Raw genomic sequence first — 24988 nt, forward strand, 5'->3', positions numbered from 1 at the left:
CCAGCTCTTGTAAGCCCAGCGTCGCGCGCCTTTACCCCACAGGGGCGCTTCGCGGACGGTCACTAGCGGCGGGGAAGCCGCTCCATCCAGGGGGCGTGGTGGGGCGGCGGAGCGCGGACCGTCCTTCGCCTGGTAGGCAGGGGGAGAAGGGCGAGAAACGAGGCGCGACCTCTCCCTGGCTAACCCGAGGCTGTGTCGTTCACGGAGAGCGAAATGCCGCGGGAGGAGCCCGGGCGAGGAAGATTCGCGCTCGCCGCTTCTCCCGCCCTCTCGTGCCTCCGGGTCGAAGATGCGCTTTTTGCAAAGAAGGCAGCATTTCTCATTCGCTTTCTTACGAATTAAAAGGAAAAACCTCGCTACCTGGCGTCCCGGGTTGTCCGTTTGTTGAGAGGTGCGGGACGGACGCGGGGCGAGGGGACCGGCCGGCGGCCTCGGGGGACGGGCCAGGACCCTCCCCCTGCCCCGCACAAAGATGGCGGCGCTCGCTTCCCTGCCCTCCGCCCTCCCCAAAACCCCCTCCCGCCCCCCGCCCTCCACCGCCACCGCCGTCACTTCCGCCCCGCCGTGGCCGAAACTGACACAAAGTAGCGGGCCGAGGCCCGGGGGGAGCCGGGCCACAGCTGGGGGGCGGGCGCCCGCGGGGAGCTGAGCCGAGCGCCCCCCGCCCCAGCCCCGGCCTGGGCAGGATGGGGCCGCCGGGGCGGGCGCCGGGCGCCGAGCGCTGAGGTGAGGCCAGGCGGGGCGAGCCGGGCACCCGAGCGCGGGCGGAGGGCAGGCGGAGATGCGGATGGGCTGCGACCCGGGGCCGGCGGCGGCGGTGGAGGCCGGGGGCGGGAGGGGCTTGGGGAGCCGGAGTGTGGAGCCGCGAGGGCGGGCGCCGGGAGTGCGGAGCTGCGGGGAGACCCGCAGGGCGAGCGGCAGGGTGGAGAAAAGGGGTGTCGGCTGCCGAGGGTGGGGAGACCCGAGGCTGTCCGCAGGCTGGGAGGATGGGGTGCCCAGGTGGCGCGTGGAGAGCAGGGAAGGGGCGCAGAGTGCCGAGGAAAGGCCGACCCGAGAGGCGAGGGCCGCTGGGGAGCTGGGGTGAGAAGAGTGACCGGGTTAGGGAAGGGAGTTCGGACTGCTAGGTTTTGTCCCTGGAAGGTGGAGGTCTGTGTGCCTGAGGAAAACCAAGGGTGCCAGAGGGGTGGTAGCTAGCCGTGAGTCCTTTGTTACTGCCCTTGGCGAGGGAAGGTGGCCCACGGCGGTGGTGATGCAAGAGAGCTGGGGGTCTGGGATTCTAGATCTTCCTGTTTCCCTGACCCACCAGCCTCCTCCAAAAGGAGTCTTGGTTGGAAGGCAGCAGAAGCCAGACTTAGAGGAGGAGCGGTTTTCCCCCCATGGAGCATTGCCTCTTTCCTAGGGTTGGCTATTTTTATCCCAGATGTGGCTGCAGAGGGGGCTGGGGCTGGGGCTGGGGCAGGGCGACCGGGCAGGGCGACGTGGCTGATGGGCCTGACCAGTTCAGACAACCGAGGCTGTGTGAGACTGGGAAGGAGAAGTGAGAAGGGGTCCCTGTTGCCAGCCATCTCCCTCCCTCCCCTTCCTATGACTGCCCCCAGAGGGGATGGGATCTGGGGCCAAGTCCGCTTTTTCTCTCCCCAGGGTATTAGAGGTAAAACAACTTTCCTGGTCCAAGTCCAGACTCCTGACTCCTGGCTGCCCAGCTCCTTCATTAACTCTTTCATAGGCTGCAGACCCAGATCTTTGGACTGGCAGTGTTTCTTGATCACTCCCTCCCCAGGGTCCTGGCTGGCTACTGAACCTATGATGCCCACCATACATCCTCTTCTTTAACCTCTCCCTGCACACCCCACCCTTCATGACTCATACTCTAGACTGGGTGGAGACCCTGGCTGGGGGCCCTAGAGGAGGACTTGGCATCTCTAAAACGTGGATGAAGTTTTTCTTCCTGAGCCAGGCACCCTTGCCTGTGCAGTTGGGGAGGATCAGGGATGAAAAGGACTTCTGCTCTTGGTATTGCCTGGTCTGGGGTCAGGGAGTGTGTGCTAGTGAAGGGAGAATTGGTGTGGGTGCCTGCGCTGTGGCCAGAGTCTGTAATTATAGAGGTTGGGCAGACAGGCAATTAGTATCTCTTGGGGCTGACAGGCTGGTGGGTGTGCCCATAGGCTGCAGGCAGGGGAACCAAAGAGGAGGTGGAAGGCTAACCCTTCCACCCAGACAAAAAAAGAGGAGGTTACTGACTGGCAGCTTTTTTTGGACCAGGCTGGAGAATAGGGTTGAGGCTCTGTGAGCCTGTCTTGTAGGCCAGGCCTTATGCCTTTTTAGGAAAAAGAAAGGACACAGGAAGGTGGAAGGAAGCAGAGGCTTGTGTGACTGATGCTCCTTGGCCTGCACTGAGCTTCAGGCTGATTGGACTAGGCACAGAGTGGGAGAGAGCAGGGGTGACTCTCTGACAGGATAGGAAGACCCCTCTGCTGGCCCGGAGGGTGGCTGACCCAGATTGAGAGGAAGCGGTTTGGGGACTGTCTGTGCAGGAAGTGAAGGCCATGCGTCTAATGTGAACTCAATGTGGAGGAGGTGAAATGGAAACCCCAGTAATGGGGTGAGCTGGGGGAATGATGGGCATTTTGAGAAGGGTGGAGCTGCCCACCCTATTTCCTGATGCCCTGCCAGGTGCTTCCTGGCTGTGTTCCCTCCACCCCACCCTTTTGGGGGACATTCTACTTTCTAGTACATGAATAACTCATTGTCACCAGGAATACAGTCACCAGTGCTGTCACCAGGAATACAGGCACTACACTTGTCACCAGGAATATAGGTACACATTGTCTGTCAGCAGGAGAGCACATGAAGCATCTATGGTACCTTGAAAGCTGTGCTCTTTTTTTTTTTTTTTTTTAGTACCTGGGATCCCTGGATTAACCCAAGGGCATTTAACCACTGAGCTGCATCCCCAGGCCTTGCTCCCCCTTTTTAAGAAAGGGAATCCAGCAGCTTGAAATTATTATTTTTTTAAAGAAGATGGACACAATACCTTTATTTTACCCATTTATTCATTTTTTAAGTATGCTGAGGATTGAAGCCAGTGCCTCACACATGCTAGGTAAGCGCTCTACCACTGAGCTACAACCCCAGCCTCCAAGCCCTTTTTAATATTTTATTTAGAGACAGGGTCTTGCTGAGTTGCTCAGGGCCTCCCTAAATTTCTGAGGCTGGCTTTGAACTCCTGATCATCCTGCCTCAGCCTCCTGAACTGCTGGGATTACAGGCATGCCCCACTCGCTCGCATGCAGCTGTGCCCTTCTTACCTGGCCTATTCTCCTAGACCCCTTTCCCGCAGGCCTTGACTTCTGTAAACTCTCAGTTCTTCCCTCCTTCCATGTTATCCAAAGCAGAAGGGATGGCCTCTTTTCTCAGGTACTGGACAGGGCAGAAAGAAGAGAGGGTTGGTGGGGAGGGATGGAGAGGTCAGGATCAGTGCTGGAGAAGAGAATCTTCAGGAAGGGTTTAATGAGGGGAATAAAGGGTTACCCTCAGCTTTCTGACCACACTCATGTGTCACCTTCCTACAGGGTCTCCCATGGGATTGCTGGGACCTTGCTGGGTGAGATGGCACTGTGTGCAAAAAAGCGCCCCCCAGGTAAGAAAGGCAAGAAGTGGGAATCCCTGGGAATTTAGACAAGAGTGAGTGTTATTAAGGCTCAGGGAGACAGGAGAAGAGGGACAGCTGGTATGGATCTGGGAAAGGGGAGATCCCTACGCATCCTGGGAAGAGCCTAGGAAACACAATTTTTTCGTTTGATGCTTGAGCTGGGTTCTCTGCTGGGATAGTGCTGAGTACCAGCCCCCGCCCCCCGCCCCGAAACACCTGCTCTCTTCTTGGGGCACCTGCAGCTGCTACTTTCTGGCCTGGGAAGCCCCTGTCTCTTCCCCACAGGGTCCTCTTCCTTTTCCTTCGAGTAGGGAGGGAATGAAACGGTTGCCCCCGACAACCGCGGCAGCCCGCTCACCAACATCAGCCCTGGCCGGGTGCGGGGCGGGGAGAGCGGAGGCGGGGCGCGCTCGGGCTGGCTGTCGCCTACGCGGCGAGCTGGCAGGCTGCTGCCCCTGCAGTCGGGGAGCGGGAGGGGGCGGGGAGCGGGAGGGGGCGGAGCCCGGGGCGTGCGCACCGCATCCGCCACTCAGCGCATGCAGTCCTTCGCTGGGGGCTTCGGGGGCGGCGCAGCTGAGCTCACGGAGTTCCCGGGCCGGCGCGCCGGTGCCCGTGAGGATGGCCTGGGTTGCGGGTGGCATGCTCGCTGGTGGGCCCGGGCTCACTTGTAAGCGGCAGCAGCACTTGCGCCTCCCCGGGGGGCCGCCCCATAGGCGCCGCTGAGGCCAAGAACTGACAGTACGCTCTCCCCACTCAAACCCGGATCATGACGGTCCCCAAGGAGATGCCCGAGAAGTGGGCCCGGGCCGGGGCACCACCCTCTTGGAGCCGAAAGAAGCCTTCTTGGGGGACAGGTAACGGGAGGCAGCATCTTGCAGCTCTCCCGAGCCCATAATTTCCTTCTCTCCAATCCTTACATTCCCTTGTCCTGTGCCTCCCCAGTCTTCCCCCATCCTCTTTCTAGACCCAGAGATCCTGGCTCTAAAGTGTCGAGTCCCTACCTCCTTCCTTTGCATGGCCTCTGGTGATTGCGCAGGGTCTCAGCACGAGGAGACTTCCCTAGGGGAAGTTTTTTGGGAGTAAAGTGGCTCAATAGGCTGGCGACACTGTGGCCTGAGATTTTGTTACTGCAGTGTGCTCTGCAAGGGTCTTGGGGGAAGGGGCCTGGAACACTGCCTTTGGCTCTCTTGCAGGTTTAAGACATTAGGTTTACAGTCTGATCAAATCCCCCCTCCCCTTACAGCATGAGATCAAAGTGACCCCTGGAATGTGGGGAACCCTTCATAGGACATTCCCTTGTTCTGGAACCTGAACTTGGTGCTTGCAGTCGGGAACCTGCAAGGGGTAGCTAAATAGATGTCACTGAGTGAGCAGTTTAAGGGAAATGTGTAGATGGTACAGAAAAGGTTACAGTTAGAAAGCAACTGTTTCCATTACATCTCATTCCTCTCTCTTGCATCTCTGCTTCAGTCTGCATGACCCATATCCCTGACTCCCCCACCTTCTTCTACTTGAAGATGAGCTTTGAAATAAGGTGATGTCATTGTTGGCCAGTCAGAAGCTGCTGCTGGTGACATGTGACAACCAGAGGCTCCTGTAGGGGGACTGCACGTGGGGCTGGGATGTTGCCGCAGAGCAGCTCCAGGGCAGCAGAGCAGCTCCAGGGCACAGTGACCCTCTGTCTTGCCACTCCCCACTTCCACCCCATTAGTCCCCAGTGTAGGGGAGAGCAGCAGTCCTGTGGTTAGATCTGCAGTAGTTTCTAGGGGGAAGGATGCTTTGTGTCTTCAGCTGCTACTCCTTGATTATGATGATAGCAGCTAAAGGGTCTGGGGACTCCATGACCATCAATGGCTAAGGCTCTTCCAGAAGGGGAGGACAGAAGAACTGAGTACTCCCAGTAGAAGATTATTGGTGGTGAGGAAGAGAACCTATCCTGTCCTTTGAATGTAACTTACAGAACCATGTGGTTATGCTGTTGGTGCAAGCTGGACTAGAGGGAAGAATTTAATGGCACCTCAGGTGTGAAGCTAACGCCATAAAGCTATTTGGTGAAAAGAAACAGGGACCCTTGGTGGAATGTCCATAAAGTAGGATGGACCTGACAAGGTGGGGGGTGCAGGCCTCAGTTTGCTGCTCCTAACTGTAGCATCATTCTGTTGTAGAAGAAGAAAGGAGGGCGCGGGCTAATGACCGAGAGTACAATGAGAAATTCCAGTATGCGGTAAGTGATTCTAGACCACCTGTTCCCACTTCCTGAGTGGGAGTGGGGAAATATAGAGATGTCGTGGGCTTGGACTGAGCGCTGAATAGGAAGGGTGCTTGAGGAGGTGGAGGCACCTTCTTCAGCTGCTCTCCATCTGCTACTGTGCTGAAGTCCTTCACCTGTCAATAATCAGAATACATTGACCCCAATCACTTGACTCCTCTCTCCCACTCCAGTGCTGATTTGGGGGGCAGAGGTTTGGGGAAGTGTAGAGATGGAGGAGATAGCCTCCGTCTGATTCTGGATTGAGTTTGGGGTCTGCCTCATTATCTTCTCTCCTACTGCCATAGAGTAACTGCATCAAGACCTCCAAGTACAATATTCTCACCTTCCTGCCTGTCAACCTCTTTGAGCAATTCCAGGAAGTTGCCAACACCTACTTCCTGTTCCTTCTCATCCTGCAGGTGAGTGACCTCTAGTATATCCCTTGCAACTCACAAAGCCAAGGAAGAATAATGGGGGCGATGGCCAGCGTCTCATTGGGGGGTTCTTCTTCCTGCCGAGGAGGGTGTAAGCCACATGAAAACTTAAAGTCTAAAATAATTAGTGAAGAACGAAATACCAAGAGCCAGAAATATATTTACAAAAGTGGCACCCCTGATAACATCCAGTCCACACAAGAGATGGAACTAAACAAAGGAAAGATGGCTCCTGTGATTTGTTCAAGGGGTACATCAAAGACATGGATAGGGTTTCAAAGGCGGAGTCTTGCATCCAGTGTCTTGTAGTCAGCAAGTTGATTGGCATCTTGACAGGTCACACCCATCTCAGGTGCTGTGTGGGAACCTTTAAAGCAGAACTTGTAGGGGAAGTTCACCTGCATCAGGCGGTCTGTCCCTGTGGGGCTACATGGGAAGTTCCCAAAGCCAGACTTATCCCCTCACTAGGCTACAATGCACAACTCGGTCTACACACAGCCCTCAGATGACTCTTGACAGAGGAGGGAGATGTGGGGCAAGAAAGCATTGGCTGGGGCTTCAGATGCCCGCTTCTCTTTCCTCTTCTCAGTTGATCCCACAGATCTCTTCCCTGTCCTGGTTCACCACCATTGTGCCTTTGGTTCTTGTCCTCACCATCACCGCTGTTAAAGATGCCACTGATGACTATGTGAGTTCTTTCATTTTTTATTCTGCCACCCCCAGCACACAGTCACCTTCGCCCAGCACAATTCCTTGGTGACCTAGACATCCTTTACCTGGTCCCGCTAGGTCCATGATAATGTGGCTAAGGGTGAGGAGGGGAGTCAGGAAAAGATGGTCTGTGATAGGTGTGTGGAAGGTGTTGCCCAGCATGCTCTGAGTTCCCCTGATGGAGCCAGAGTCGCCTGTTCTTTGGAGCAGGAGAAGGTGTCTCACCTTTTTCAGTTCTCCTCTTTTCAGTTCCGCCACAAGAGTGATAACCAGGTGAATAATCGCCAGTCTCAGGTGCTGATCAATGGAATGTGAGTGCCTTTTGGGAACAAGGGCCTTGGGGACAAAGCGGGAAAAGCCCTGGAAACCTCCCTAGCTACTGACAGCCTTTTTACTGTCTTGTTGCCACAGCCTCCAGCAAGAGCAGTGGATGAATGTTTGTGTCGGTGATATCATCAAGCTAGAAAACAACCAGTTTGTGGCGGTAAGGGAAAAGTGGCCGCTCTAGGCCTACAGGGCTCACCTTCCTCTTTAGCAGAAAGGGATGGGTCCTTCCTGATTCTGTTTGCCTTTTAAACACCCATGGAAGGAGACTGTCTTGGGTGGAGGGCTTAATATGCCTGGGACCTGCTGTTCATGTGCTTGGAACTAGGAAAACGAAGAATGCTCGGCGAGGGGGTGAGGTCCGGGGGAGGATCCTTGCAGAGCCTGCTGCAGGTGGAGACCTGCGTATCTGGACTTCTCATTAGGGCTTCTTTCCAGGCGGATCTCCTCCTCCTCTCCAGCAGTGAGCCCCATGGGCTGTGTTACATAGAGACGGCAGAACTCGATGGGTAAGTGGCATGCTCAGGTGTCAGCCCTTTTACTTCCTTTTTAGGGGTGAAAAGATTGTTTTTGAAAATGGGTCTCAGGCCTGGGCTTATACCTTTTGGAAAATTTAGGGGTAAGAAAGACTTTGGAGCCAGGTATGGTGGCACATGCCTATAATCTCAGAGACTCGGGAGGCTGAGGCGGGAGGATGGCATGTTTGAGACTAGCCTGGGCAACTTAGTGACACCCTGTCTCAAAAAAAAAAACAACAACAAAAAAAAAAAAATTAGAAAGGGCTGGGGACGTAGGTCTGTGGTAGAGCACCCGTGGGTTCAATCCCCAGTACGGGGGTAGGGTGGAGGGGAGAACGCTTTGGGATACGTAGAAGTATTTGCTGTGCTGAGAAGTGGGATGCCCGTGGTCAGGTGCTCCCGAGCAGGCTACTGGGTGGGTAGGGAGCCGGGACTCAAGGGTACTGTCCTTCTAGAGAGACCAACATGAAAGTGCGTCAGGCAATTCCAGTCACCTCAGAACTGGGAGACATCAGTAAGCTTGCCAAGTTTGATGGTGAGTAATCTTGGAGAAGCAGTCTTCAGGTAAAAGAGGTGGGTTGGGTTTTAGAATTTAAATTGTACCTTTTCCTTTTGGCTTCTTGTTGCTGTGATTATGCAACTCCTTGGATTTGGGGGTGGGGGTGCTGGGAATGCCAGGTGGTTGCAACTTGATGATCATTTCAAGGAAGCCTTGAGACTGATAGCTCCCCACTTGCTGTGCAACTTGAGAGAAATTCAGCTTATACTGTTTGGGTGTTAGCTCAGAATAATGATATGTGCTCCTTATAACAAGACAGACTGCCAGGCATGGTGGCATGTGTCTGTAATCCCAGCAATTTGGGAGTTCAGGCAGAAGGATTACAAGTTTGAGGCCAGCCTCAGCAACTTAGTGAGACCCTTAGCAACTTAGTGACACTCTGTCATAAAATAAAGAATAAAAAAGACTGCAGATGTAGCTCAGTGGTAGGGTACATCTGTGTTCAATCCTAATAACACATACACAAAGACAACTATACAGAGTGTATAAGAAAGTTTATGGTCTCTCCTGCCCTTTCTTAGATGACCATGTTAATTAACAGTCAGTCCTGTTAGTTTAGTAATCTATACTTTTTACATATGTTTGTATACATAAAAATAAAAAATGCAATTCTTTTGTACTGAAGTTTCTACCTTTTTTGCTTATTAAATATATCATAAGCATCTTATCATCTGTATAAAGAAATTTACCTTTTTCTCTTTAGTAGCTGCATGATATTTCATAGAATTGTTGTATCATAGCAGAGCCAGCCTGGGCAACTTAGAGAAAACCTTATTATAGAGCACTTGCCTAGCCATGTTCAAGGCCCTGGATTCAGTCCCTAGCACCGAAAAAAAACCTGATGTATCATAATTTATTCATCTACTCCTGTCCATTCAGTGGTTTCCAGTCTTTTGCTGTCCTGATAATGCTTCAATAAAGGATATTATGCTCTATTCTATTTAGTAGGATAGAGTGACCAAACTGGAATTATTGAGTCCAAGCTTATATGTACTTTGTTTTGTTTTTTTTTTTTTTTTTTTTGGTATTGGGGATTTAACCCAGGGAAACTTAACCACTGAACCACATCCCCACCCTTTTTTAAAATATTTTATTTAGAGACAGGGTCTTGCTGAGTTGCTTAGGGACTCACTAAGTTGCTGAGGCTGGGTTTGAACTTGTGATCCTCCTGTCTCAGCCTTCAGAGCTATTGGGATCACAGGCATGTGCCACAGCACCCGGCATATGTATGTACTTTTAATATTAGTATATGCTGCCTCATTCTTTTTCTGAAAAGTGGCATTAGCTCACACTCTTGCCAGCAGTATGCAAATGGATCCCTGTCCTTACTCTCTCTCCTTTAGCTACTTTTTCTCTCTGTTTTATTGTCATGTGATCGAATTGTAAACTAGAGCTTGAGCCATGTTACTCTTATCTACTATCCAGGTGAAGTGATCTGCGAACCTCCCAACAACAAGCTGGACAAATTCAGTGGAACCCTCTACTGGAAGGAAAGCAAGTTCCCCCTGAGCAACCAGAACATGCTGTTGCGGGGCTGTGTTCTACGAAACACCGAGTGGTGCTTCGGGCTGGTCATCTTTGCAGGTGAGTCTTTTAGCATCCAAAGGATGAAGGGTAAGAGAAGGTGACTCAGCCCTCCCTCAGGAGTATGGGTTGAAACTGGGTGGGCTGGCAGAGTGCATAAGGGAAAAAACCTCCAGCCCTGAATACAAGTCTCTTGTCCACCCAGTGTCTCCATTCCATCCTGATGTACTACCTCTGGGGATCAGAGCAGAAATTCAGAGACAGTTTTGTTATTTGGCTTCCCATTCTTTTCTAGGTCCTGACACTAAGCTGATGCAGAACAGCGGTAGAACAAAGTTCAAGAGAACAAGTATTGATCGCCTAATGAATACACTGGTGCTCTGGGTAAAATCCCACATCTGTTTCCCTCTCTGCCCTTCTGGTTCTCCCTGGGTGGTTTCCTTGGCTTCCATTGCTCTTCCCTGGTCCATAGTCAGGCTTTGGATTTGGTTTTAAAGTCACTGCAGGTTAGCTACTCAAAGGCAATGTTTATTTCAGGTTTCTTTTAGACTTGGAAGATATTTTTTTAAAAACCTTAGGAACGTGCATGAATCAACAACTTAAAGCTAAAACAAATCGTCCCTTCTCTGGATCCCAGTTATGATGATGATGACTTAGTGCATCATGTGACCTTCTGTTTACCTTTGCCAGAGACAAGGAGGCCTTCATGAGGATGGAGAGGGAATTAAAAGAAAAAATTTCCACTTGGAAGTTGGTTAGCAGGGTCTCCCCCCCACCCCAACTTATAAGGATGAAGAATCCCAAAGGAAAAGTTTCTGTTTTCATTTTTGGCAATTCCTGAGTCCTTCTCTTGTTTAGCTAGAAACCTGAGCTCCTTGTTAAACATTGCTCCCCTTCTTGCACCCTCCTGCCTGCCGCCTGCCCCCCACATGCCAGCTTGCAAAGGCTGGGGCCACCCTGGTTTTAAAGGGCTTGCAAAATTCCAGTTTGAGGGAGCTCCAGGGCAGATTTTGCCTGTAGAGGCTCACATGGCCCCCTGGTGGTCATTGGGCACCAGGATAGTTCCTGTTTTATTTCAAACTCAATGGTGAAGATGGCTTTGGAAATAACTGTCAGAGAGGAAAAAGAAAAAAAGTAAATAGATGTCAGAAACCAGACATGGATTTTGGTTATTTTCTTCTCTCTCTCTCTCTCTCTTTTTTATATACCTTCATTTTATTTATTTTTATGTGGTGCTGAGGATGGAACCCAAGGTCTTGCATGTGCGAGGCGAGCGCTCTACTGCTGAGCCACAGCCCAGTCCTTGGTTATTCTCTTATAATCACCAGACTTTCTTATGATCCTTCATCAAGGACTCCAAGCTGTTTTGATTAGTCAAGAAATCTGGAGTTATCAAGATACAGTTTGTTTCCCTGGTTTGTTTTATTTATTAATGGGCACTGGAGATCAAACCAAGGGGTACTTTACCACTGAGCTACATCCCAAGCCCTTTTTACTTTTTATTTTTAAATAAGAGTCTCGCTAAGTTGTTTGGAGCCTTGATAAATTGCAGAGGCTGGCCTCGAATTTTTGATCCTTCTGCCTCAGCCTCCCAAGTTGCTGGTATTACAGGCATGTGCCACTATGCCCAGCTTCTATTTCCCTGGTTAAAAAAAAAAATGGGCTGGAGTGGTTGCTCAGCAGTAGAGCGCTCGCCTAGCACATATGAGGTGCTGGGTTTCGGTCCTCAGCACCACATAAAAATGAATAAATAAAATAAAGGTATTGTGTCCACATACAACTAAAAAAATATTTTTTAAAAAAGAACAGTCTGTATAAAATAGACATTATAAGGGCTAGAGGGCTGGCTCAGTGATAGAGCACTTGCCTAGCATGTGAGAGGTTCTGGGTTCAGTCCTCAGCACTGCAAAAAAAAAAAAGTAAACATATATATAGGCGTATACACTATATTATTTATACATATATATATATATATATATATATATATATATACATACACACACACACATATATATATACACCTATATGTGTGTGTGTGTGTGTGTATATATATTATAGTAACTTGGCATTTTTGTTGGTTTGTGAAGGCTTAGCCCAGGTAAATGGGTAATTTGCACTAAGTGTTTTTGGTATGTGAAATGTAGTTCATCCCACTCACCAACCTTAAAGACTCCTGAGGGTTCCATACTGGGAGCAACTTCTCTATTTCAGCTTCCCCACTGTACACATGAGGAAATGTTCAGAGAGGGCCACGTGGTGGTCAGTGGCAGACCAGAGCCAGTTCTGAGCTCATTCCAATAGATCATTCTAACAATTCAAATATGCCTATGATTTTTAGGGCTCAGGCCTGAATAGGAACTTCCTTCATGGGGACATTTGTTTTCTAAGTCTCTAATTAGTTTCTGTTTCTCATTCCTCAGATTTTTGGATTCCTGGTCTGCATGGGGGTGATCCTGGCCATTGGCAATGCCATCTGGGAACATGAAGTTGGGACACGCTTCCAGGTCTACCTGCCCTGGGATGAAGCGGTGGACAGTGCCTTTTTCTCTGGCTTCCTCTCCTTCTGGTCCTACATCATCATCCTTAACACCGTTGTGCCCATTTCACTTTATGTCAGGTATGTTGTTCTCTGCTCTAGGTTCTGTCCAGGGAGCCCAGTGGTCCTTTGATAAACTTTTCTGTAAATATTCAGTCATTGAGAAGGAACATGAAATCCTTTTTTTCTGTACTGTGAGCATTTTGTGTTGTCTTTTTACCTTTGTGTACAAAGTAGACTTTTTACCACTTTCCTGGCACTGGGAGTGTATTAGAGCAAAACCCTTGAGCATATATTTAGCATATATGTAATGCATGCACTATGTGCAAAGAAGCGAGGTAGGCACTGTAGCACATAGAAATTGGAATGGATCTCTTTTACTCTAGGAGCTTAGGTCCAAAAGAACAAGAAAAATATAAACACATAAAAAAAAATTGGGACTAAGTCCTGTAGAAGTCATTCTATCCATAGTCTTCAGACACTGAGATGTGTCAGATGGCCTGTGCCTTCAAAACCAGTAGCCTGGCGGTGGCGGTGGGGAGTCGGAACCTGGTCAGACACTGATACACCGTGCAGGAGGCATCAGGTGCCCAAGGTGGGGACGAGCCCTGCTCCTCAGGCAGGAAATCAGGGAAAACACCTCAGAAGAGATGAGTGAAGGTGGAATTGAAAAAGAGAGGAGGAGGAAAGGGCTAGGAACAATGGCAAGGAAGTGGGCACTGGGAATGGCCTCGGGACAGCAGAGAGTAGGGACGGTGAGTGAGGAGCTGTGGGAGAGAGACCTGGAAACAACGGCTCGCTCCTGACTGTGAAGGGTCTTCAATCTTTGCCTGTGGCCTTGGACTTCATAAACCATTATAAGGTCTTTGGAAAAACGAATAAACAACAACAAAAAAAGTCATTTGAAAAATAAATTCTAAAAAAATCTAAAGAAGCTTTGGGCAGTGGAGTGCAGCATGTGTAGGGTCAGGGGCCCAGGCAGGGTGCTTGGATGCTTGAGGTAAAGAGAGTGTCACAGGGACAGGCCAGTAAGAGTGGAAGGAGGAGGGGGTTGGGAGAGGTGAAAGGAAGAATCCAGGAGAAAGAAACTTTCCTACCTCGTACCTTGTATTTGAGATAAGGGGGCCTGTGACATTTTACAGGAAATTCTTTGTGGAGGTATTCAGAATCTTTCTGTCTCCTGTGTTTAATTGACAGTTTCTTCAAGTAGTCCTCAATTCTCCTACTGGCCCAAAGTCCTAGGATTGATTATGATGAATAGAAGATGAAGCATTTCTTTGCCAAGAAAGTACAGTTTGGGCTTTTTTCGAGCACAGAGAGGAGAGTCGGAAGGCTCTTGGTCCAGTCCTGCCTGCTCGACTGGATCTGACATATGACCACAGTCACTTGAGGCTTTTTGGGACTTCTGGTCTCTCCTGTAAAATGGGACCCCTGTTTCATCTTCCTCACAGGGACGTTTTGACGTAAGACACTAGTTTGGAAAACACAGGTTAAAAGTTCGATTATTATAGCTGGACACGGTGGTGCACGCCTATAATCTCAGTGACTGTGGAGTCTGAGGCAGAGGAATTGCAAGTCCGAGGCCAGCCTGGGGACTTAGCAAGATCTCGGGTTAAAACAAAAAATAAAAAGGGGGTTGTGGTTGTAGTTCAGTGGTCAGAGCGCTTGCCTTTTGTGTGTGAGGCACTGGGTTTGATCCTCAGCATCACATAAAACAAACAGATAAATAAAATAAAGGTATGTGTCCATCTACAATTAAAAAAATAAAAAGGGCTGAGGAATGTAGTTCATAGATGTCCCTAGGTTTGATCCCTAGTACCCTCCACCCAGAAAAAAAAAATCACTATACAAATATTGGATGGTGTATATCTGTTATCATTGCAACTCTGGTTCTACATTATTATTTATTTAAATGTTTTTTCCCTTAAGACCTAATTTTGTTTTCTTATCTTTGGGCTTTCTTGTCCCTGTTTTGTATCTAAGTCTTTTTGAAGCCCTTGGGAGCTGCCTGAGGAAGTTTTCTGAGTCCCATCAAGTTATAGTATGTCTTGGGGTGGGGGGTGGAGGGAGGGTTATAAGCTGCATGGGGAAAAGGTTATGATGATATTTCCAGCTACCTCAGTTTTTACCTGGTAATAGGATCCTGATAGGAGCTTCTGTCAGGTCAGAAGCAAAGTTCCCGATAAGCCCATTGCTGGACCTCTGGACCTCAACACAGGGCCCTTTCTGGAAATACTGTCAGCCCCTATCCAAAGAAGACGAGGAGCTGCCTAAGCAAAGGAGAGGATGGGGACTGTCAGAAGTCCCGTCCCCTGTAACTCGGCACTGTCCCCTACGTTATTGCAACCCCTTGGCTTTGCCACAGAGTCGGGGTGTAGGCCCAGGTGGAGGGAGAACGCTCCGTGTGCTGGGGCAGCAAGGAGCGAGTGGGCCGTGCTGCGTCTCAGTTTTCGTCCCCAGCCTGGCCCCTTGGAGGTGGCGCTCTCACCCTGGCGCGCTCAGCACCCTCATTATTTCTCTCTTTTCTCTCTCCCTTCCCTCTCGCACTTTCTCTTGTTTTTTCCGCGTGGTTTCTGTATTATTAGTCCTGAGGTAAGAACTGGTTGAGTGCCTTGTCTGCAGTCCTTTCCTCCCTCCACCGTGCGCTCTGTCCTGCCTGCCCAGGCCTGTTGCACCTTCTTGTCTAGAGAGTGTCAGGAGGGGCGGGTTGGGGAGTACTTTGCTGGCTGTACATGGCTGGCTCACCTGCAGGCTCTCCTTGCCCCTTCCCACCCAGGTTCCTGTGCCCAGGTGTCTTCTCCGTTCTCGTTTCTCCCCAGATGGAGGGCCTGCAGCGAAGGCCCATGTGGGTGGGGCACCTCTTCCCCTTCTCGCACCAAGCCTCACCCCCTGTCCTCTGTGTAGTGTGGAGGTCATCCGTCTGGGTCACAGCTACTTCATCAACTGGGACAAGAAGATGTTCTGCATGAAGAAGCGGACACCCGCCGAGGCCCGCACCACCACCCTCAATGAGGAGCTAGGCCAGGTGGAGTACATTTTCTCCGACAAGACGGGCACCCTCACCCAGAACATCATGGTTTTCAACAAGTGCTCCATCAATGGCCGCAGCTACGGTACGGCGGTGCCGCGAGGGTTGGGCTGCACATCTCGCTTGGAAAGAGAATGGAACCAGGGCTCTTATAGTTGTCTGACATTGGACTTTGCTTCTTTACTATTTGGGTCCGAGAGTCCTTGAGAGGGTCTATTCTGTATCCCATGCCAGGAAGCAGATCCCGAGAGTCTTTTCCTTGTCCTCACTTGGTACCCTTGTGTGGTCTCAGCTCCAGGCACTAGGGGAGCTCCTTGGATATTTGGAGTGAGGCCCAGACACTGCCCTCTGGTCATCCTGGCCAGGTTGGACCTTGGCTGACCCAGTGGAATTCTAGACTCACCCATGTTGCTTGTCATAAGGGCCCTATGAGTCTCTGGAGTGTGCCCATGGTCTTCCCAGTATGGCCCTGTGCAGTGGCCTTGTGGCTGAGCTGCTGGGGTGGCTGGGGCAGGGGGTGTGGGGGCTGGCCTTTGTATGGGGTCGGCCCCTGCTGTGACTGCTTCTGTACTAACCTAGACCTGTGCCTAGTGGGTGAGGCTTCGTCTGCTGTGCAGGCCTACAGGGTGCCCTGGAGCCCTGGCTGGTGCAGGTGAAGAATTGGAGCTGCCCTGAGGGGACAGCTGCTGGGAGGTGGTGGGGACAGGAATGGTGAGTGGTGGATCTCATGACACTCTTATGGCCATAGTTCTGGATTCTGGCACCCAGGACGCCTATTGCCTACTGTCCCTTGTGTCAGTGGTGTGTGAGTGATATCTGCTCAATGACCAGGCTGAGGGTTCCCAGTGCTTGCAGGGATCTGTATTAGAGGCTTATCCCCAGTGCTGTAGAGATCTCCAGCTCTGATTTTGCTTCTCCTTCTGTCGTGGCTGTGTGTAGGTGACGTGTTTGATGTCTTGGGACATAAAGCGGAGTTGGGAGAGGTAAGAGCCAGTCTCCATAATTGTTGTGTGTACCGTTAACATAGGGCGCCTGATGGGAACCATTGGCATAATTAGGAAAGCTGTGTTGTCTGGGCAGGAAATGGAAGCAGCTTGGAGAAATGGATATGAGAAAAAAGAACTTATAGCAAAATGGGAATTTTGAGGTCCACAGTGTTTTCCATCTTGGGCTCTTCTACTGAGATATGGGTGGGCAGGGACAGCCTCTTTCCTGGGCTGTAGCTGACAACCTGGCTTTTCCTAAGGGCCTTCTTACCTGTTGCAGAGGCCCGAACCCGTCAACTTTTCCTTTAATCCTTTGGCTGACAAGAAGTTCTTATTTTGGGACCCCAGCCTCTTGGAGGCTGTCAAGATGGGGGACCCCCATACACATGAGTTCTTCCGCCTCCTCTCCCTGTGTCACACTGTCATGTCAGAAGAAAAGAATGAAGGTGAGCCGAGGAGCTGGTTCCTCCCTACCCTCACCCAGTTGGTGCTCCTGGGCCCTGCTCTGCGTTGCAGGGCTGCTGGGCTGAGGCTTCCTGAGGGTGGCCACTCATGCCATGCCACGCGTGTTCTTCCTGCCCATCTAGGAGAACTATACTACAAAGCCCAGTCTCCTGATGAGGGCGCCCTGGTTACTGCAGCCAGGAACTTTGGTTTTGTGTTCCGCTCTCGCACACCAAAAACCATCACTGTCCATGAGATGGGCACAGCCATCACCTACCAGCTGTTGGCTATCCTGGACTTCAACAATATCCGCAAGCGGATGTCAGTCATAGGTGAGGCCGGGACTGGGATGCGGGGGGGGGGGGGGGGGGGGGTTGGGGGGTTGGGGCAGCACATAGGCCTGGAATGGGCCGGGTATGCTGAGGGCTCAGAATGATGGGTTTAGACTGTGGGTCTTTGCCTGTCTGAATTTTTCTGGCACTTTTCTTGCCCCCTGCCGTATGCCCAGTGCGGAATCCAGAGGGGAAGATCCGACTCTACTGCAAAGGGGCCGACACCATCCTGCTTGACAGACTGCACCACTCTACCCAGGAGCTGCTCAACACCACGACCGACCATCTGAATGTAGGTGTGAGGGAGGGGACTGGCCTGCTGCTGTGCTGCGCTCAGCGTTGCGGTGGGAGCATGGCTTTCTCTTTTGTGTGTCTCTTCTTGTGTTTATTGAACACATTTAAGGTGTACAATGTGATGTTTTGATATACCAGGTGAAATGATCACTGCAACCAAGCACATTAACTTTTCCACCAGCTCTTTATTTATTTGTTTGTTCATTCATTTATTTGTGTGGTAAGAATACCCAAAATCTCTCCCAGCAAATTTTTTTGGGGGGGACTATTCTGGAGATTGAACCCAGAGAACTGTAGACTGAGCTACATTCACAACCCTTTTTGTTTGTTTTGTTTTGGGTACAGGGATTGAACTCTGCGCACACAACCGCTGAGCCACATCCCCAGCCCTATTTTGTATCTTATCTAGAGACGGGGTCTCGCTGAGTTGTTTAGTGCCTTGCTTTTGCTGAGGCTGGCTTTGAACTTATGATCCTTCTGCCTCAGCCTCCCAAGCTGCTGGGATTACAGGCATGCACCACCGTGCCCGGCCACAACCCTTTTTATTTTGAGAGAGAGGCTCACTCAGTTGCCCAGTTTGGACTTGCAGTCTTGGACTTGGCCTGGGACTTGCAGTCTTCCTGCCTTAGCCTCCTGAGTCTCTGGAATTAAAGGCGTGCACCACTGCATCCAGCTGTAGATTTTAACTGTGGTCCTCAGGTTGTGCATTATCAACTCTCTAAACCTACTCAGAGGTGCATTCCTGACTCTGCCCCCAGGAGTATGCAGGGGAAGGGCTGAGGACCCTGGTACTGGCCTACAAGGATCTGGATGAAGAGTACTATGAGGAGTGGGCCGAAAGACGGTTGCAAGCCAGCCTGGCCCAGGACAGCCGGGAGGACAGGCTGGCCAGCATCTACGAGGAGGTTGAGAGTGACATGATGGTGAGGGCACAAGGATGGCCTGAGGGTGGGCAAGGAGGACTTGTGCCTGTGACCCTCATGCCAGGAGTCCTTGTATTTTCAGCTGTTGGGTGCAACGGCTATTGAGGACAAGCTGCAGCAGGGGGTTCCAGAGACCATTGCCCTCCTGACACTGGCCAACATCAAGATCTGGGTGCTTACTGGAGACAAACAAGGTGAGAGCCCAACAGGGCAGAGGAAGTTATATCTGGGCAGTATTCCAGTTGGAGCCTTGGTGGAGCTGCGGGCCCCAGGCTGACCTGTCGGGCGCCTGCCTGTAGCCCCTGCACTCTCTCTTGCTAGAGACTGCTGTGAACATTGGCTATTCCTGCAAGATGCTGACGGATGACATGACAGAGGTGTTCATAGTCACAGGCCACACTGTCCTGGAGGTGAGAGAGGAGCTCAGGTAAGCCAGAGACCCAGGGACAGGCTGGGGTTTCTGAATCCTATTGAGACTTCTGTCCTGACTCACTGCTGTTGTCCCGGGTCACCACCATTCCATCTCCACCTTCACAGGAAAGCCCGGGAGAAGATGATGGACTCTTCCCGCACCGTAGGCAACGGCTTCACCTGCCAGGAGAAACTTTCTTCTTCCAAGCTCACATCTGTCTTGGAGGCCGTTGCTGGGGAGTATGCTCTGGTCATCAATGGTCACAGCCTAGTAAGTGTCACCATCCTTAGCTTGAGTGGTATTCTTCCAGAAATCCCTTTTCTCAATATGGCTTGTAGATTTTTTTCTTCTCATTTCCCTTGACTTCAGAGGGGGTTGTGATCTTCAAGGGGCAGGGAAGAGCTGAGGCCACTAGGTGTTCCCCGGGAAGACTTTGCCTCTTTCTGGTGTTCTGTGTTCCAGGCCCATGCATTGGAGGCAGACATGGAGCTGGAGTTCCTGGAAACAGCGTGTGCCTGCAAAACTGTCATCTGCTGCCGGGTGACCCCCTTGCAGAAGGCACAAGTGGTGGAACTGGTTAAGAAGTACAAGAAGGCGGTGACACTTGCCATTGGAGATGGGGCCAATGATGTCAGCATGATCAAAAGTGAGTGTAGACTGTGTGCCTGGGTGGGCTGGGCAGGATGGGGGAGGTGCCCTGAGGTCGGCTGGGGAGAGGGACTGGAACTTGGTGGGGTTTGAAGGGGGCGGCCACCCTCACCTGTCCTCCTCTCTCACCTCCACAGCGGCTCACATCGGTGTGGGCATCAGTGGGCAGGAAGGGATCCAGGCTGTCCTGGCCTCCGATTACTCCTTCTCACAGTTCAAGTTCCTGCAGCGCCTCCTGCTGGTGCATGGGCGCTGGTCCTACCTGCGCATGTGCAAGTTCCTCTGCTATTTCTTCTACAAGAACTTCGCTTTTACCATGGTTCACTTCTGGTTTGGCTTCTTCTGCGGCTTCTCGGCCCAGGTAGCGAATGTACCCAAGCTGTGATGCATATCTGTAAATTTTTTAAGGGCAGAGGAGGTTGTATTTGACCTGTTTGCTGCCTAATCCCATTGTCTAGTGCATGCATTTAAAAAAAAAAAAATTGTTGAAAGAGTAGAGAGAGCTCTCAAGAAATTCCTTAGGGATCCCCAAGAAGCCCTAAGCTCCACATCAGCTGTCAAATCAGTCACTTCCCGTGCCTGATGTGCAATGAAGAGAGGTTGCGACTCCCTTTTCCCTGCCCGCTCTCTTGCAGACTGTGTACGATCAGTATTTCATCACCTTGTACAACATCGTGTACACCTCCCTCCCGGTCCTGGCTATGGGCGTCTTTGACCAGGTATGGGGGAGGTGGACGGCCAGGTAGGAGGGGCGAAGAGCACTGTTGTTACAGTGTGGACATGGGACACGTGTGCCTGCCGACTTGTGGACACGGGGAAGGCGCTTTCAGCAGGGGAGGGTGTGGGGCGGGCTCTCCTCAGGTACAGCTTCTCCACAGCTCTCCTGAGTTGCTGAACAAGAACTGGGAGCAGCTGGCTTGAGGTTGTTGTTGCTAAAGTCTGTGGAAAGGAGGTTTAAGGGACAGGGTCTGCCTTGGTGATCCTCATCGGTCATGTGGCCCTCCTCATGCAGGATGTGCCAGAGCAGCGGAGCATGGAGTACCCTAAGCTCTACGAGCCAGGCCAGCTGAATCTCCTCTTCAACAAGCGGGAGTTCTTCATCTGCATCGCCCAGGGCATCTACACCTCTGTGCTGATGTTCTTCATTCCCTATGGGGTGTTTGCTGAGGCTACCCGGGATGACGGGACCCAACTGGCCGATTACCAGTCCTTTGCAGTCACTGTGGCCACGTCACTGGTCATCGTGGTTAGTGTGCAGGTATGAAGCCTCCAAAGAACTGCCCTTTCCTATGGGAGGAGTGAGCCTTCTGTCCTTAGAGCTGCTCTCAGTGTCCCACTTTAGTTTCTGGGGGGGACAAAGTTTTTAGGGGCTCTCCTGCCTGTGACAGCTCTGACCTCTTTCTGCAGATTGGACTGGATACGGGATATTGGACAGCCATCAACCACTTCTTCATCTGGGGCAGCCTCGCTGTTTACTTTGCCATCCTCTTTGCCATGCATAGCAATGGGCTCTTTGACATGTTTCCAAACCAGTTCCGATTTGTGGGTGAGTCCCTGTGGCTTCCTCTTGAGTCTTCTTTAGGAATTACAAATGTTCTAGGACTTGCAGGGTAGTTGGCCAGTGTGCACATCACAAGCGTTTATCAGCACTCCTTATGTTCCAGGTAGCTGACCTGTCAGCAGGACATCAGGGGTAGCTGGTCTAGACCCGGTCCCAAAGAGTTTCTGTAACCATGAAAATGACGAACAGCCCTTCCAGGCTGTGGGAGGTCAGGGCTCTGAGGGGGTCAGGGGTGGCAGGCTTTGTGGGTAGCAGAGACCTTGCCAATGGGGTGGCCATGGTTAGTCCCCCAGAAGAGGCTGCTATGAGCAGAGCCAGGAAGTACAAAGAAGCAAGTGTTTCTGGGGAATAAAAAGTGCTCTAGCTGGGTGGGCCCTGGAGAATAGAGGGGGCCTAGAGGCTGGAGGGCGGGCCTTCAGCTCTAAGAATGACAGCTGCCAGCCTTTCATTTGCTTTGCCGCAAGTCTTCATTTATTTAGAGGAAGGGGGACAAATGACATCAAAAGATTAAGTGTTAGAGCTGGGTACAGTGGCGCACACCTGTAATCCTAGCGGCTTGGAGGCCGAGACAGGAGGATCACAAGTTCAAAGACAGCCTCTGCAATGGCAAGATGCTAAGCAACTCAGTGAGACCCTGTCTCTAAATAAATACAAAATAGGGCTGGGAATGTGCCCCAGTGGTCGAGTGCCCCTGAGTCCAATCCCTGGTACCCCCCCCCCCAAAAAAAAAAGATTATTGGGAATGTGAAGCAAGAGTTAAACGTAGAGGCAAATGCCTGCAATCCCAGCTTCTCAGGAGGATGAGGCAGGAGAAGTGCATGTTCAAGGCCAACCTGGGCAACCTAGTGAAACCCTGTTACAAAATTAAAAAATGCTGGGCATGGTGGCACACACCTATAATCCCAGCAACTCTGGAGCTGAGGCAGGAGGATGGCAAGTTTGTGGTCAGGTATATCCCTAGCCCCAGAACTTTGAATTTTAATTGAAATTTGATGGGAAGCCATTGGAGGGCTTGAGGCAGGAAGTGTCATAAAATAATGATGCTTTTAAAGGACCATTTCTATTGTGTGACTAAAATAAAGTGTAGGGAGTAAAGGTGGAAATGGGGAGACCAGTTAGAGGCTATTGCAGGATTTGAGGATGACACGTGATGGCTTGGGACACAGTGAAGTGCAGAGGGACTCCCTAGACATTTTGGAAACGGAGCCAACAGATTGAATGTGGGTTGTGAGCAAGACAGAAAAGTGGTGGTGGTTGGGGGATTTAATCAGAGCCGCTGGGTGAGTGGGAAAGGCGTGAGCAGATTTGGGGTGGAAGAGACCGTGGTTCACTTTGGTCCAGGTGAAACTTGAGATGCCTGTTGGATATTCAACCATAGTTAAGGAAATAGCTCTGGGGCTTATGTGGAGATAAACATTTGAGGAGTGGGCAGAGCCAAGATGATTTAGGTTTTGAGATTGGGGAAGTGGAACTGCCAGAAATAGAAATGGAGAAGTCAGGGGCTACCCTTCTGTCCACTTTGTGAGTCCCAAGGCCACCGTCTCCTGTGTACCTCCAGGGAATGCCCAGAACACCCTGGCCCAGCCCACAGTGTGGCTCACCATCGTGCTCACCACGGTCGTCTGCATCATGCCTGTGGTCGCCTTTCGGTTCCTCAGGCTCAGCCTGAAGCCAGACCTGTCTGACACGGTGAGCAGCCGTCGGTCCTGGGCTGTCCACTCCGGGGGCGGAGACCCTTGGCCGGAAGGGCGTGTCTCAGGCACTGGTGTGGCTGTTTCGGGACTGTGGCTTGGGGGTTGGTGGTGGTCCTCAGCTGCACAGACGTGGAGGTTCCTGTGCTGGCCTGCCCCAGGGCCCCGGGTCCCTTCTCCGTGGTGGCGTGTCACACCGCTTGCTCCTTCCCGTGTCCCCCAGGTCCGCTACACGCAGCTGGTGAGGAAAAAGCAGAAAGCGCAGCACCGCTGCATGCGGCGGGCCGGCCGCACGGGGTCGCGGCGCTCGGGCTACGCCTTCTCGCACCAGGAGGGCTTCGGGGAGCTCATCATGTCTGGCAAGAACATGCGGCTCAGCTCCCTGGCGCTGTCCAGCTTCACCGCCCGCTCCAGCTCCAGCTGGATCGAGAGCCTGCGCAGGAAGAAGAGCGACAGCGCCGGCAGCCCCGGCGGCGGGGCCGAGAAGCCCCTCAAGGGGTGAAGAACTGCGGTCACAGGACACTCCGTGCTGGTGCCCAGAGCAGCTGGCCAGTGGGTCGCCAAGGGAACAGTATCTCGAACTGTTGGTCCTCGCTCTCTGCCTCCCGTCTCCTCTGGTAGACTCTGGGGAGATGGAGGGAGTGGGCCCAGGGGCAGACAGAGGCTCAGGCACCAGGAAGCAGCCCCGTGGGGACCAGACATGGTACCAAAAATAAGAAAAACTGTGAGAGATGGTTTGTCCCTGCCCTGCCGGGGAGCTCCCAGGGACACTGTAATCTCCATATTTTTTTACTCCCATTCCCCAGAGGGGCTCTAGCACCCCGTTCCTGAATTGCACCAGAATGTATCATGCCGGGAAGCCGGAGACCTGCTGGGGCCTCTGGGCCCTCACATCGTGGGTGTCTCCTTGATTGTGTTTGTGTCCAGTTTGGTTTTGTCTTTTTTATTTGGCTGATGGCGGAGGCCTTTATGTGATTTTTATGTTGTGATTGGTGTCTTAACTCTCCTGGGAAGAGGAGCCTGGGACTCGCTGGGACACCCCTCCTGGTGGAGTGGCTTGGGAGGAGCTGTGTCTCACTGGTCACACTCCAGTAGCTGGTGCCCTGGTGGGACAGAGAGGCTAACCAGGGAGGGAGGAAGCCCAGCCAGAGGGTGTCGGGAGAGTGAAAAGGAGGGCTTGGCCTGTCTCCTTCCTCACCTTGAGAGTAATGCGCTGTCCCTTCCCCCAGTGCACACATGTCCGTTCCTGGCATCCATGAAGTCCTGCTGGTTTGGGGCTGGAGCCTGGAAAAGTGGCCCCTTCATCCTCAGAGAGCCAAAGCCCAGTATAAAATCCAGTCTTAAGGAGAAAAAGGCATGCTCTCGCTTTCAGTCTAGTCCCAAGTTCATTAGCAGACTTTCTTCTGACTTCCCGCTCCTCTTCAGCGGGAGCTTTCCTGTACCTGCACCTCAGAACCCTGAGGTGGGATTGGGGAACCCGGCCTCTCTGCTCCGTCCCCCAGGAAACCAGCCGTCCCACCAGCAGGTCTCGACGCTGGGAGGAGGCAGAAGGGAAGGGCAAGGCCAGGCTGCGGCTGGACTCTGTCTGCTCAGCATCCTGCCCGTCTGAACAGGCCTCTGCTGGAGGCTGGTAACAGCGGGTCTTATCTCCATCGTCCACAAGCTGTACCCCACGTCAGGCATTTCCCAAGTTGGTTGCTACCAATCGGTCTCCAGAAGAAGCCTTTCCTCTTCTTTGGGGACTGTGTTGGGGTAGAAAGTACTAGTTGGGGAATGGTGTGGAGCTGGGAGTGGGGGATCATAAGCGTTCCCTGTGGGAGCCCCAAAGGAGCTGGGCAGAGGCTGCAGTCAGGTGGGGTGAACCCTCAAGGAACGGGGGAGGGGAAGCCTTGACAGGGAAATCCCTTTTGGCCACAGTTTACAAATCCAATATCATGTCTGTTTGTGTGTCTCTCAAGGTGAGAGTCTGATTTTTATACCAAAGAGGAAATGATTTTTTTTTCATATTTGGTTGGTCTATATTATATAAATATATAAATATATATATATATATATATATATACAGTTATATATATATTATTTTTTTGGTTCTCTCTCGTTTTTAGGGAGGGAAGAAAGTACCAAGTTGCATTGAGCTGTAATTAAGGAACATTCTGTATA

At 51.7% G+C, this 24988-nt stretch overlaps 1 protein-coding gene across 2 annotated transcripts; it reads left to right on the top strand.

Annotated features, from left to right (window-relative positions):
* Positions 1 to 573: 573 nt before the first annotated feature.
* On the top strand, positions 574 to 24988 carry Atp8b2 (ATPase phospholipid transporting 8B2). 2 transcript variants are annotated; one of them, XM_076862042.1, is made up of 28 exons: positions 574 to 726; positions 3573 to 3640; positions 5818 to 5876; positions 6209 to 6322; positions 6927 to 7025; positions 7298 to 7359; positions 7460 to 7532; positions 7811 to 7881; positions 8346 to 8425; positions 9875 to 10033; positions 10269 to 10357; positions 12394 to 12590; positions 15414 to 15622; positions 16477 to 16520; positions 16804 to 16969; positions 17111 to 17299; positions 17476 to 17591; positions 18352 to 18516; positions 18599 to 18710; positions 18838 to 18943; positions 19054 to 19198; positions 19391 to 19574; positions 19714 to 19937; positions 20212 to 20295; positions 20589 to 20834; positions 20984 to 21122; positions 22696 to 22826; positions 23052 to 24988. In XM_076862042.1, exons 2-28 carry the CDS (start codon positions 3610 to 3612, stop codon positions 23328 to 23330), a joined length of 3573 nt encoding a protein of 1190 aa, XP_076718157.1. In that variant the 5' UTR covers positions 574 to 726; positions 3573 to 3609; the 3' UTR covers positions 23331 to 24988. The 2 variants fall into 2 exon arrangements, with proteins under 2 accessions (XP_076718157.1, XP_076718158.1); XM_076862043.1 differs by lacking the exons at positions 574 to 726; positions 3573 to 3640 and adding an exon at positions 4219 to 4506.

Source organism: Callospermophilus lateralis, chromosome 7, assembly GCF_048772815.1.
Source record: "Callospermophilus lateralis isolate mCalLat2 chromosome 7, mCalLat2.hap1, whole genome shotgun sequence".
In the NCBI taxonomy this organism is placed as follows: domain Eukaryota; kingdom Metazoa; phylum Chordata; class Mammalia; order Rodentia; family Sciuridae; genus Callospermophilus; species Callospermophilus lateralis.